The sequence below is a fragment of the Lepidochelys kempii genome, chromosome 1, assembly GCF_965140285.1.
Source record: "Lepidochelys kempii isolate rLepKem1 chromosome 1, rLepKem1.hap1, whole genome shotgun sequence".
Classification (NCBI taxonomy): domain Eukaryota; kingdom Metazoa; phylum Chordata; order Testudines; family Cheloniidae; genus Lepidochelys; species Lepidochelys kempii.
Window position 1 is genome coordinate 97,812,685 of NC_136380.1, and position 13,680 is coordinate 97,826,364.

At 41.5% G+C, this 13,680-nt stretch overlaps 1 protein-coding gene across 2 annotated transcripts in view; it reads right to left on the reverse strand.

The window, feature by feature from the left end:
- UGGT2 (UDP-glucose glycoprotein glucosyltransferase 2) overlaps positions 1-13,680 on the reverse strand; it is a 301,267-nt gene that overhangs the window by 128,081 nt on the left and 159,506 nt on the right. For both annotated transcript variants that reach the window (XM_073348024.2, XM_073348019.2), the window contains exon 22: positions 11,669-11,800. In XM_073348024.2, coding sequence (XP_073204125.2) covers positions 11,669-11,800 — 132 coding nt within the window. The remainder of the gene's footprint in view (positions 1-11,668; positions 11,801-13,680) is intronic.

The window sequence follows — 13,680 nt, forward strand, 5'->3', positions numbered from 1 at the left end:
ATTCCCAGTATACATGCCTATTTACAGAAATGTATTATTCGGCAACATAAGCTCCTTTTAAATAAAAGCTCAAAGAAAAAAAGTGCAAAATTTGAACACAAACCACCATGATCCTGCCTTGTGCTTAGTTGTTAAATCCTATAACACCTTCATTGTGTCCTACATCAGAACTATTTTAGTGTATTGGTGTGCACACAGTTGTTTAAAAAAAATTGGGAAATCAATACGTTCTATTGTACACGTGCCAAACATTATAAGAATATGAATACATTACACAAACACACACACACTTTTCTATAAAGAAAATAAGTTTCAGTTATCCAGTCTCAGTGGAAGCAGAAGTAAATGGGCAGGTAATGTTTCCAGAAGATTAAGTAGCAAGAAGGGCCGAACCAAAGCCACTGAGGTCAGCGGGAGTCTCTCGGTTGATTTCAATGGGTTTTGGATTGACCTGTAAAAACATTATGGCAAAAGTACAAAATTTTTCAATTTCGTTTTAGGAATCAGTTGAAAAGGCAATGGGAGTTGAAATGAGAGTTTTGCCACTGACTTATGGGGACAGGATTTCATTCTATTATTCTTAAATAAAACATCAATGACAATAATTGATTGAAAAAAGAGAGAAATGTAAAGTGCCCTTTTGGTCAGGAAAGTGATTCTGAAAAACTGCATAGTCTTATTCAATACATCTTATTGCTATGTGCACTTAGGGTCATCTTTTGACATTAGTGACTAAATAAAGTTTTCATTGTTTTTGGACTGTTGTTACCTCAGAAGGGGATAGAAATAGAGAGAAATGACCTGGGCTGGAGGGCTAGGCCATGAAACACATAGCCAGTGACAGGACATCACAGGAGGGCATCACAGGAGGTGCTATAGACTAAGACCCTTGCAATGCCATGCTATGATGACTGGGGGCACTACAGCAGTAAGTCAAGCTGCTTACAGGACTGCATTCTATTTTGACTTGTATCAACATAATTGTTTGCTAGGTTCCAATTTCAGGACCAAAGTTTGCTCTCAGTTATACCTGTACACCTTTTTTTACACAAGTTATGCCGATAAGACAAAATATACTAACTTATGAAATAGCTTGTTAATTACTGTTCAAACCCATTTGCACAGTATGCAAACTTCTCCCTATTGTCTTAGAAAAAAAAATTAAAGAGCTCAGAAATAGTCATGTTATTATCCTGAAAATTTAAATTTCTTTTAAAAATCTTTGTGGTTTTCTAGCAAAAATCCCAAGAAAATGACATAATACTTTTCCAGTCAAGAACAGTTTCTAAATGTGTTACAACTATATCTAAAAGAGTTAAATAGTTGAATTAATTTCAAATAATCATCACTCATTAACTTTGAAGAACAACTCCACTGTGAAAAGTTATTGTAAAAATATATCAGTAAATCTAAAGTAGACATTTGCAATGCTCTCATCGTATCTTGGTGATGTTGCACTGGTATAAATGAAGACTGATTTTGGCTTGCAAATTGTTTAGGCCAAATTTTGTAATACTGGTATGATGCATGAGCCAGAGAGACACTCGCATGATTTTAAGATTCCATGATGAGTTTGCAGGGCTGGCAGATAGAAAAATAAAAGGTGTTTTTCTTATTAACTGAGAAAGTTTGGTATTGAAATCATTGAGAGATGCACATAGAACCCAACACCACCATTTTTTGTCATCTTTCCAAGTAAAACTGAACATCATTTGTTCATTACATCAAGGTATGAGGGCAACTGTAGTGCATGAAAACACAGAATCAAATGCGTTCGACATTAACAAAGGGTGAAACAGGAGTGTGTCTTAGCCCCCATGCTTTCTAACATCTACTTTTCATTCCTGCTTCTTCATGCATTTAAAGACAGCAATGATGGCGTTTATTTTCGAACTAGACTAGATGGCGGCTTGTTCTACACTGCATAGTTTAGAGCGAAAAACAAGGTGAAAGAGCTGGTTCTGAGAGATTTCAAGTTTGAGGATGATACGGCATTGGTTGCCCACAGTCAATCTTTCCTGCAAATCTCTTGGGTAGATTTTCTGCATCAAGCAAGGACTTCAGGTTGACAATTAGTTTAAAGAAAACTGTAATCATCTATCACAGGGTGGAAGAACCAATGCCTGACATCACTCTGGAGGGTAAATCTCGTGGAGTTGTCAACAGCTTTTGACCCTTGGGTTCTATGATTAGCAGGAATCTTGACCTTCAGACTGAACTGATTAACTGAATTGGAAAAGCAGCTAAGAATTTCAGGCTATTACAGAAACGTGCATGGAATAACAGCAAACTATGAACTGAGGTGAAGATGCGAAGCTACGAGACTTGTGTGCTGTCATCCCCGCTTCATTGTTCAGAAATGTGGACTACATATGCTAGACTCATCAGGAGACTGAACAGCTTCCACATGAGATGTCTGCACAAGATCCTGGAAATACAGTGGGAAGACAAAATACCAAACACAGAGGTGCTGTAGCATGCAGGACTAACACACTTAGAAACTACTATCAAGAAGAGAAGGTTGCAATGGCACAGTCCTGTCAGGAGAATGGGAGGAGACTCTATTGCTAATAATATTTTGCACAACAAGATTTGAGATGGCTCTAGAAAGCAGGGCTGCCTTTTACGGCGGTACTAAAATGTATACAAAAATAATATGAAGTCGTTCAACATCAGTGTAGAAAGCTGGGAGTAGTACGCAGAATCCCACCCAATCTTGAGGGAATATCTGGCACTGGGTGCAGCTGAACATGAAGCAGCTTTTGTCCAGAGGACGGAAGCAAAGTGAGAAAGAAGAAAGCAGCGTCCTGTAATCTTGGACTCCAACTCAGACAACACACGGAGCTGTGAAATTTGTAACAAGCTGTGTCGCTCTTTAATTGGGGCTTGTCAGCCATAAGCGGATTCATCAAGCACTTGACTAGACCTCTTACGTGTACACCATGAGCCAGTGAATCAATGGTTGCCTAATCTAAGTAAAATTGCACACTAAATTAATGAATAACTATTGCCCCTGAGATCCAAGTATTTGAAGGGCAGATCCTCTTTGGAAAGTGACTTAAAATGGTTTCAGAGTAACAGCCGTGTTAGTCTGTATTCGCAAAAAGAAATGTCCTGTGGGGTGGGAGGAGGTATTTTTTCATATTCTCTGTGTATAAATAAAGTATGCTGCAGTTTCCACGGCATGCATCCGATGAAGTGAGCTGTAGCTCACGAAAGCTCATGCTCAAATAAATTTGTTAGTCTCTAAGGTGCCACAAGTACTCCTTTTCTTTTTGACTTAAAATGGAACCTTTTTACCTAACGAACCAGTCTAACACTTTTTAATGTTGAATGAGAATGTATGTTGTGTATCCAAATTTTAAGTAAATCCTATTTTAAAACAGATTGCATTACTCTGGGCTATAAAAGAATGCCTGAGTAAAACTACTCTATCCTAGCAAGGAAATTTGTGGGTTGTTAATCACACTAATACAGGAGAGATAAATTAGTTGAGAAAGTAAAACTCACCTAGTAAATATCAACCTTGCCACTTTAGATTTCCAGGTATGTATGTATAAGAATTGATCATATACTATGTCAACTTCATGATTTATTCTTCGCTGTGTTCAACCAATGATTTGGTCAATTGCTGGTTTCATTCCATGTTACTGTCAAATTCCTGATTTATTACCTCAATTCCAACTGTAATTTTGACTTGATAATTGTGCTGTTTAATTCTTAATTAGTTAGAAGTTTAATTGATTTTAAGTTTGCTCTCTTTATTAATTTGTAATAAAACTCATATAAAGCATACAACTCTCTCTCCAGAGGGCAAAGGTCATTTACTGAACTATTTCAGAGCTACTAGGTTCTATCTCTAAATTAATACTTGTATCCCAAACAGAGATCTAGGCTTAGAGGAGGCAGTAGAAGTCAGTTCCCTTGTCGGGTGCATGCCCCAAGGAACTCAGTAGGGCCAAGATTGTACAAGATAGGATTAAGGGACTAGGGATCACAACCATGACGGCTGTTCTTAGAATTCTCAGGCCTTTGTCTATAGCACCAGGTCCCAGACTCCCTGCCTCACCAGTAGAGTTCATATGAATGGGACGCCTCCCTGCTGTGCTTCCAGTGGTAGCTGTGGTGAGGCTACCCTAACAGGAGTCACAGGCTGAGCTAGAGACTGTCTCCTTGTGGTCCCTGAAGAGGTGTTTGGTACTGTAGCAGTGTTGGCACGTAGTACCATAAAGGGCACTCTCATAGTCATAGACAGTAGTGGTGACTCAAGCTGTGGAGTAACCATCAAATTGTTCAGTACCAAGAAAAACTTTGGTGTTGAGAGGGTTGATGCAGAGAGCAACCATACCATAATGATCAGCACCGGAAGTGTGGGTGCCAGGGTCTCTGGCATCAAGTGCACCAAGGTTGGTACCAATGGATCATACAAGGCAAAGGATGGTGCTCTACTTCAGATGGTACCATTGCTTGGTGACTGGTTCTGTCAGGTTGTCAGAAGGACCCAATTTGAACCATGAACCATCTTTTGACTGAGTAGTCTGAGAAGATCTGTGCCTCTCTTTATGAGACGCCAAAGGCAAAGGAAAGAACTAGGCCTGTGCTCGTGGTGGGAACCATATTTCTTCCTATTCCTTTCAGATGACTGGGTATAGAATGACTTAGATGCTCTGCTGGTCTCAGTAGATTGAGACGTCTTTGAAGAGTGAGCATGGGAGCTCAGATCTGAGCAACAACTCAAAGGAGCACTCAATTATAATGGCTGTTCAAGTCTGGTAGGCCCTTTTTTCATAGAATATCAGGGTTGGAAGGGACCTCAGGAGGTCATCTAGTCCAACCCCCTGCTCAAAGCAGGACCAATCCCCAACTAAATCATCCCAGCCAGGGCTTTGTCAAGACTGACCTTAAAAATATCTAAGGAAGGAGATTCCACCACCTCCCTAGGTAATGCATTCCAGTGCTTCACCACCCTCCTAGTGAAAAAGTTTTTCCTAATATACAACCTAAACCTCCCCCACTGCAACTTGAGACCATTACCCCTTGTACTGTCATCAGCTACCACTGAGAACAGTCTAGATCCATCCTCTTTGGAACTTCCTTTCAGGTAGTTGAAAGCAACTATCAAATCCCCCCTCATTCTTCTCTTCCGCAGACTAAACAATCCCAGTCCCTCAGCCTCTCCTCATAAGTCATGTGTTCCAGTCCCCTAATCATTTTTGTTGCCCTCCACTGGACTCACTCCAATTTTTCCACATCCTTCTTGTAGTGTGGGGCCCAAAACTGGACACAGTACTCCAGATGAGGCCTCACCAATGTTGAATAGAGGGGAACGATCATGTCCCTCGATCTGCTGGCAATGCCCCTACTTATACATCCCAAAATGCCATTGGCCCTCTTGGCAACAAGGGCACACTGTTGACTCATATCCAGCATCTTGTCCACTGTAACCCCTAGGTATTTTTCTCCAGAACTGCTGCTGAGCCATTCGGTCCCTAGTCTGTAGCGGTGCATGGGATTCGTCCGTCCTAAATGCAGGACTCTGCACTTGTCCTTGTTGAACCTCATCAGATTTCTTTTGGCCCAATCCTCTAATTTGTCTAGAGCCCTCTGTATCCTATCCCTACCTTCCAGCGTATCCACCTCTCCTCCCAGTTTAGTGTCATTTGCAAACTTGCTGAGGGTGCAATCCACACCATCCTCCAGATCATTTATGAAGATACTGAACAAAACCGGCCCCAGGATCGACCCTTGGGGCACTCCACTTGGTACCGGCTGCCAACTAGACATGGAGCCATTGATCACTACCCGTTGAACCCGACAATCTAGCCAGCTTTCTATCCACCTTATAGTCCATTCATCCAGCCCATACTTCTTTAACTTGCTGGCAAGAATACTGTGGGAGACAGTGTCAAAAGCTTTGCTAAAGTCAAGGAACAACACGTCCACTGCTTTCCCCTCATCCACAGAGCTAGTTATCTCGTCATAGAAGGCAATTAGATGAGTCAGGCATGACTTGCCCTTGGTGAATCCATGCTGACTGTTCCTGATCACTTTCCTCTCCTCTAAGTGTTTCAGAATTGATTCCTTGAGGACCTGCTCCATGATTTTTCTGGGGACTGAGGTGACGCTGACTCGCCTTTAGTTCCCAGGATCCTCCTTCTTCCCTTTTTTAAAAATGGGCACTACATTAGCCTTTTTCCAGTCTTCCAGGACTTCCCCCGATAGATGAGTTTTCAAAGATAATGGCCAATCACATCCGCCCACTCCTTTAGCACTCTCGGATGCAGCGCATCCGGCCCCATGGACTTGTGCTCGTCCAGCTTTTCTAAATAGTCCCGAACCACTTCTTTCTCCACAGCGGGCTGGTCACCTCCTCCCCATGCTGTGCTGCCCAGTGCAGCAGTCTGGGAGCTGACCTTGTTCGTGAAGACAGAGGCAAAAAAAGCATTGAGTACATTAGCTTTTTCCACATCCTCTGTCACTAGGTTGCCTCCCTCATTCAGTAAGGGGCCCACACTTTTCTTGACTTTCTTCTTGTTGCTAACATACCTGAAGAAACCCTTCTTCTTACTCTTAACATCACTTGCTAGCTGCAACTTCAGGTGTGATTTGGCCTTCGTGATTTCACTCCTGCATGCCCAAGCAATATTTTTATACTTTTCCCTGGTCATTTGTCCAATCTTCCACTTCTTGTAAGCTTCTTTTTTGTGTTCAAGATCAGCAAGGATTTCACTGTTAAGCCAAGCTGGTCGCCTGCCATATTTACTATTCTTTCTACACATTGGGATGGTCTGTCCCTGTAACCACAATAAGGATTCTTTAAAATACAGCCAGCTCTCCTGGACTCCTTTCCCCCTCATGTTATTCTCCCAGGGGATCCTGCCCATCTGTTCCCTGAGGGAGTCAAAGTCTGTTTTTCTGAAGTCCAGGGTCTGTATTCTGCTGCTCTCCTTTCTTCCCTGTGTCAGGATCCTGAACTCGACCATCTCATGGTCACTGCCTCCCAGGTTCCCATCCACTTTAGCTTCCCCTACTAATTCTTTCCGGTTTGAGAGCAGCAGGTCAAGAAGAGCTCTGCCCCTAGTTGGTTCCTCCAGCACTTGCACCAGGAAATTATCCCCTACCCTTTCCAAAAACTTTCTGGATTGTCTGTGCACCGCTGTATTGCTCTCCCAGCAGATATCAGGGTGATTGACGTCTCCCATGAGAATCAGGGCCTGCGATCTAGAACTTCCCTGAGTTGCCGGAAGAAAGCCTCGTCCATCTCATCCCCCTGGTCTGGTGGTCTATAGCAGACTCCCACCACAACATCACCCTTGTTGCTCACACTTCTAAACTTAATCCAGAGACTCTTAGGTTTTTCTGCAGTTTCATACTTGAGCTCTGACCAGTTATACTGCTCCCTTAAATACAGTGCAACTCCCCCACCTTTTCTGCCCTGCCTGTCCTTCCTGAACAGTTTATATCCATCCATGAGAGCTTTCCCACCAAGCCTCTGTTATTCCAATCACATCAGAATTCCTTGACTGTGCCAGGACTTCCAGGTCTCCCTGCTTGTTTCCCAGGCTTCTTACATTTGTGTATAGGCACTTGAGATAACTTTCTGATCATCCCTCTTTCTCAGTATGAGGCAGGACCCCTGCCCTCTCACGCGCTCCTGCTCATGCTTCCTCCTGGTATCCCACTTCCCCACTTACCTCAGGGCTTTGGTCTCCCTCCCCTGGTGAACCTAGTTTAAAGCCCTCCTCACTAGGTTAGCCAGCCTGCTTGCGAAGATGCTCTTCCCTCTCTTCGTTAGGTGGAGCCCGTCTCTGCCTAGCACTCCTCCTCCTTGGAGCACCATCCTGTGATCAAAGAATCCAAAGCCTTCTCTCTGACACCACCTGCGTAGCCATTCGTTGACTTCCACGATTCGATGGTCTCTACCTAGGCCTTTTCCTTCCAGGGGGAGGATGGACGAGAAGACCACTTGCACCTCAAACTCCTTTATCCTTCTTCCCAGAGCCACGTAGTCCGCAGTGATCCGCTCAAGGTCATTCTTGGCAGTATCATTGGTGCCCACGTGGAGAAGCAGGAAGGGGTAGCAATCTGAGGGCTTGATAAGTCTTGGCAGTCTCTCTGTCACATCGTGAATCCTAGCTCCTGGCAAGCAGCAGACTTCTCGGTTTTCCCGGTTGGGCAGCAGATAGATGACTCATCATCCCCATCAGTTGTGAGGAGGTTCTCATCAAACGCTTCATGAGAAATAATCTAAGGCTAGTTTTTCTTGCCTTCCGTGTCCTCTTAGAAAAGGAACAGCAGATGGAGCACCTATTGGGGATATGCCCCTCTCTAAGGCAAAAGAGTCACATCTTTCAGCTGCATCACAAGAGGGACAAGTTTTGAAGCCTAAGGACATCACATCAGTCACCTCAGCTAAATGATGGTACTGGGGAAGTCCCTATTTCTAAAAGGTTATCTATTTCTTTATTTATTTTTCAAACTAACAGGCATTAAATTAATACAAAAAATCACACTAACTATACTAGCTACATGAAAATACTAATTATTTCTATATACAAAATGGATTTAAGTGTCACAGTGTGCAAGAGAAGTGGTATGGCTGGGCCACTGGTTCTGTGCTACGAACAAATCTGTCAAAATTGAGAACAGGAGGCTGAAGTTGAGACTTATCCTCTGACGAAGAGATCTGTCTTCCTGTTTTATGTTTGAGATGGCTATTGATAGCTAGATAGGATTGCTGAGGATGAGACTGATATCTCCTCTGAACAAAAGAAAGGACTTGGGTACTAGTGTATTGTGTCTGGTGGCAGAAGCCCAAAAAAAGATAATCTCTTCTTTAAGGCAGGTAGTGATAGTACCACAGACGTTGCAACTGACCTTGCGATGGTCTCATCAGTTTTGTTACCTGACAATCCTTCCCCTTCAAAGGAAAGATCTTCTCTTACCTGCACATCAGAAGAGAATACAGTCTTGAAGAACTACCACACTGGGTCAGGCCAATGGTTCATTTAGCCCAGTTTCCTGTCTTCCAACAGTGGCCAGTGTAAGGAATGCTTCAGAGGGAATGAACAGAACAGGCAATCATCAACTGATCCATCCTGTCATCCACTCCTAGCTTCTGGCAATCAGAGGCTAAGGAATTCCAAAGTATGGGGTTGCATCCCTAACCATCTTGGCTCAGAGCCACTGATGGACCGATTCTCCATGAACTTATTTAATTCTCTTTTGAACCCCGTTATAGTTTTGGCCTTCACAGCATCCAATGGCAATGAGTTCCACAGGTTGCCTGTGTGGTGTCTGAAGAAATACTACCTTTTGTTTGTTTGAAACCTGCTGACTGTTAATTTTATTGAGTGATCTGTATTATTATGTTAGTGAAGGAGTAAATAATACTTCCTTATTCACTGTCTCCACAGCAGTCATGATTTTATAGACCTCTATCATCTCCCCTTAGTCAGATGAAAAGTACCAGTCTTTTTAATCTTTCCTCTTACAGAAGCTCTATACCCTTAATAATTTTTGTTGCCCTTCTCTGTACCTTTCCAATTCTAATATATATTTTATGAGATGAGCTGACCAGAACTGCATACAGTATTCTAGATGTACGCATACCATGGATTTATGTAGTGGCATTATGATATTTTCTGTCTTATCATCTATTCCTTTCCTAATAGCTCCTAACATTCTGTTAGCTTTTTTGACTGCCATTGAACAGATCTTTTCAGAGAATTATCCACAATGATTCCAAGATCTCTTTCTTGAGTGGTAATAGCTGATTTAGACCAAATCATTTTGTATGCATAGTTGGGATTATGTTTTCTAATGTGCACTACTTTGCATTTATCAACATTGAATTTCATCTGCCACAGGTTACCCAGTCACCCAGTCTTGTGAGATCCCTTTGTAACTCTTCACAGTCTGCTTTGGACTTAACTATCTCAAATAATTTTGTATCATCTGAAAATTTTGCCACCTCACTGTTTACCGCTTTTTCCAGATAATTTATGAATACATGGAACAACACTGTTCCCAGTACAGACCCCTGGGGGACACCACTATTTACCTCTTTCCATTCTGAAAACTGACCATTTATTCCTACCCTTTGTTTTCTGTCTTTTAATCAGTTACTGATCCATGAGAGGACCTTCCACTATCTCTCTCCGGACAAGAGGGAAGTCACAGATCTAGCTGCTGCTTCAGAGGCAACTACCATCTAGCACTACTAATAAAATCTTTTTACAATAACAATTTGAAAGAAATGAAGGATAAAAACAAGAAGTCCCGCAGGCACAGCAAAGACTCAAATTTCCAAACCTACTCATATTAAGAAAACTAAAAAAGAATGGCAGTGGTTGGGCCTCCATGGCCTTTTGATAGCCTCCAGAATATTTAAAAACCTCAGACTGAGAACTGTTGAGCAAGTTATACAAATACACATTTTTATAAAAGAATTTTGGAAGGGATATAAACCCTCACACTATGGCATAAGACAACCTCTAACTATTGGAGTTTGGAGGAAACCTTCCCTGGAGGCAGGTGATCCCATAACTACTATCGCAGAGTTTCTCACATATTCTTTTCACATATCTGGACACTGTCAGAAAAGAAGATACTGAACCGGATGGACACCTGGTCAATTCCAGCATGGCATATCCTATGTTCCTGAGTAGTTAATGACTGCAAATGAAATCCGTAATAAAGAACTACAGAAAAAACAAACAAAAGCGAGTATACATTCTAGCCACACTGTGGAGAGTAAGAAAGTAATATACATTACCTTATGTCATAAATATAAAGGGAAAGGTAAACCCCTTTAAAATCCCTCCTGGCCAGAGGAAAAATCCTCTCACCTGTAAAGGGTTAAGAAGCTAAAGGTAACCTCGCTGGCACCTGACCAAAATGACCAATGAGGAGACAAGATACGTTCAAAAGCTGGGAGGAGGGAGAGAAACAAAGGGTCTGGATCTGTGTCTGTCTATATGCTGCTTTTGCCGGGGATAGAACAGGAATGGAGTCTTAGAACTTTAGTAAGTAATCTAACTAGGTATGTGTTAGATTATGATTTCTTTAAATGGCTGAGAAAAGAACTGTGCTGAATAGAATGACTATTTTTGTCTGTGTGTCTTTTTTGTAACTCAAGATTTTGCCTAGAGGGATTCTCTATGTTTTGAATCTAATTACCGTGTAAGGTATCTACCATCCTGATTTTACAGGGGTGATTCCTTTACTTCTATTTCTATTAAAAGTCTTCTTGTAAGAAAACTGACTGCTTTTTCATTGTTCTCAGATCCAAGGGTTTGGGTCTGTGGTCACCTATGCAAGTTGGTGAGGATTTTTACCAAACCTTTCCCAGGAAGTGGGGTGCAAGGGTTGGGAGGATTTTTGGGGGAAAGACGTGTCCAAACTACGTTTCCCAGTAAACCCGGTTAGAGTTTGGTGGTGGCAGTGGATATTCCAAGGACAAAGGATAAAATTAATTTGTACCTTGGGGAAGTTTTAACCTAAGCTGGTAAAAGTAAGCTTAGGAGGTTTTCATGCAGGTCCCCACATCTGTACCCTAGAGTTCAGAGTGGGGGAGGAACCTTGACACCTTGGCATTACATAAAAGTTCAAGGAGAGGAAGAGAACATACATGGAGAATAAGAAAATGGACTGTTTTTTTACTTACCCTCCCATTGCTGACAACAGCCATTTGCCCAGGAAGCAGTTTAAGAACTTCTTGACAGAACATTTGGTGAGTTTGAATTATATCCATTCCTATAGTGTTGTATTTCTTCTCAAAAGTACTGTCATCCATTCCCTAAAGCAGAAGAAATGTGTAATGTGTAAGACTGTGGCCAGATTCAGCAAAAACAAAATACAGTGATAGTCAGCCAGGGTTTTCTTCAGACTGTTCATAACAAAACTCTAAACAAGATAAAAGCAAGAGAGAACTCTTCCAGCCTTAGCTTCAGACCAGTCATATAACCCTGGGAGTGAAGCCCTACATATCTACATTCCTCTGTGTCTCTCCCAAGCAACTAATTTGTACATCTTTCTCCTTGAGCAACAGAAGAGCCAGGCTGAGCCTGAGTTTAAGCACTTTTTGACCAGGAAGTGCTCAGAACACTGTCACATAAAGAATCACGAATCTTGCAATAAAGTCCACTATTCTGTTAATTTACCCTATCTTGCGCTCTTAATCAGAAAAAATGGATTATGAAGGGGAAAAATAAAATTTCTCAACAACAAAAATGATAGTTACTCACTTGTAACTGCAGTTCTTCGAACTGGACTCTACATATTCACACTTGTAGGATGAGCTGATCAGGTGCAGTTTAGAGGGTGACATTTTAATTAGCAGTGCCTGATGGAGTGCCATAAAAGGAGGCATAGCACTCCAGCCACCTCAGTTCCTTCTGCATCTCCCTCAGGTCCTGTTTGGAAATCAGGACTCAGAGAAACAGGGGTAAGGTGTGGCTGTATACATATGCAGGGTCTGGATACAGGTGAGTAATATTAATTTCTTCTTTGTGTAGCTTCTGCATATTCCCACTCCTGGGATAGTTTAGCTTTCAGTAATCCCATTACATGGATTCCCAATTAAAAAGTGATTAAAGAACTGGCCTGCCAAATCTAGCACCTGATCTTGACGCCAAATTTAGAGGATTATGTTTAGTAAAAGTATGGATGGAACTCCATGTTGCAGCCTTACATATTTCAATAAGTGGGACAGGTCTTTTAAATGCCATAGGCACTTCTTTGACTTTAGTGGAATTGGACCTTATTCCCTTCTGGGGAAGAGATTATTACTAATTTATAAGACTCATGAATATACACTCTAACACACTTAGAAACTGTGCAGTAACACTTGGCCTTTTTTACTACCCGAATAAGAGACAAAAAGTCTAGGTTGTCTAAACTCTTTAGTTCTGTTCAGACAGCAGGCTAATGTCATTTTGCATCTAGGGTATGCAATTTAGACTGACCTGATGACTATGTGATCTCAGGAAAAGTATAGGTAAATTGACAGACTGACTAATATGAAAGTCAGTAACCATCTTAGGCAAGAATTTTGGGTGAGGTGAGGGCCTAATACTACTTTATCTTCATAAAAACTGTGAATTATGGGTCAGCCATTAATGCTTGTAGTTCAGACTCTTGTTGCTCAAGTAATAACCATTATGAAAACTGTCTTAATAGACAACTAAAAAAAGAACATTCACTCATTGGCTCAAAAGGCTGTTTTATGAAGTGAAAAAGAACCAAATGAAGGTTTCAAAAAGGTGTACAGACTTTAATTGGAAGATAAAGGTTAAATAATTCTTTAAGAAACTTCTTAACCAAAACTTGAGTAAACAGTGATTTATCAATACCCAAATACAATGCAGATTAGTGTAACCACATACAAGATAACAAAAGATAAGCAGATTTCATATACAGTAAATTACCTAATATGGACTGAACTGGTGCCATATGTGGAACAATATTATTATTATCTGCTCATAATAAAACCCTTTTTCATTTGCTAATATAACATGCATGTGTAGACCCTTTCCTGTTATTAGGTAAAAACCTTTACACATCTACAGAACAAGTCCACTCTGTAGCCATTAAAATTCTATCACCCACATCATGAGGTGGAGTGAACACAAGCCCAGATGAGAAACTTGTCCTTTCTGGGGGGTGTAAGTCTGGAAA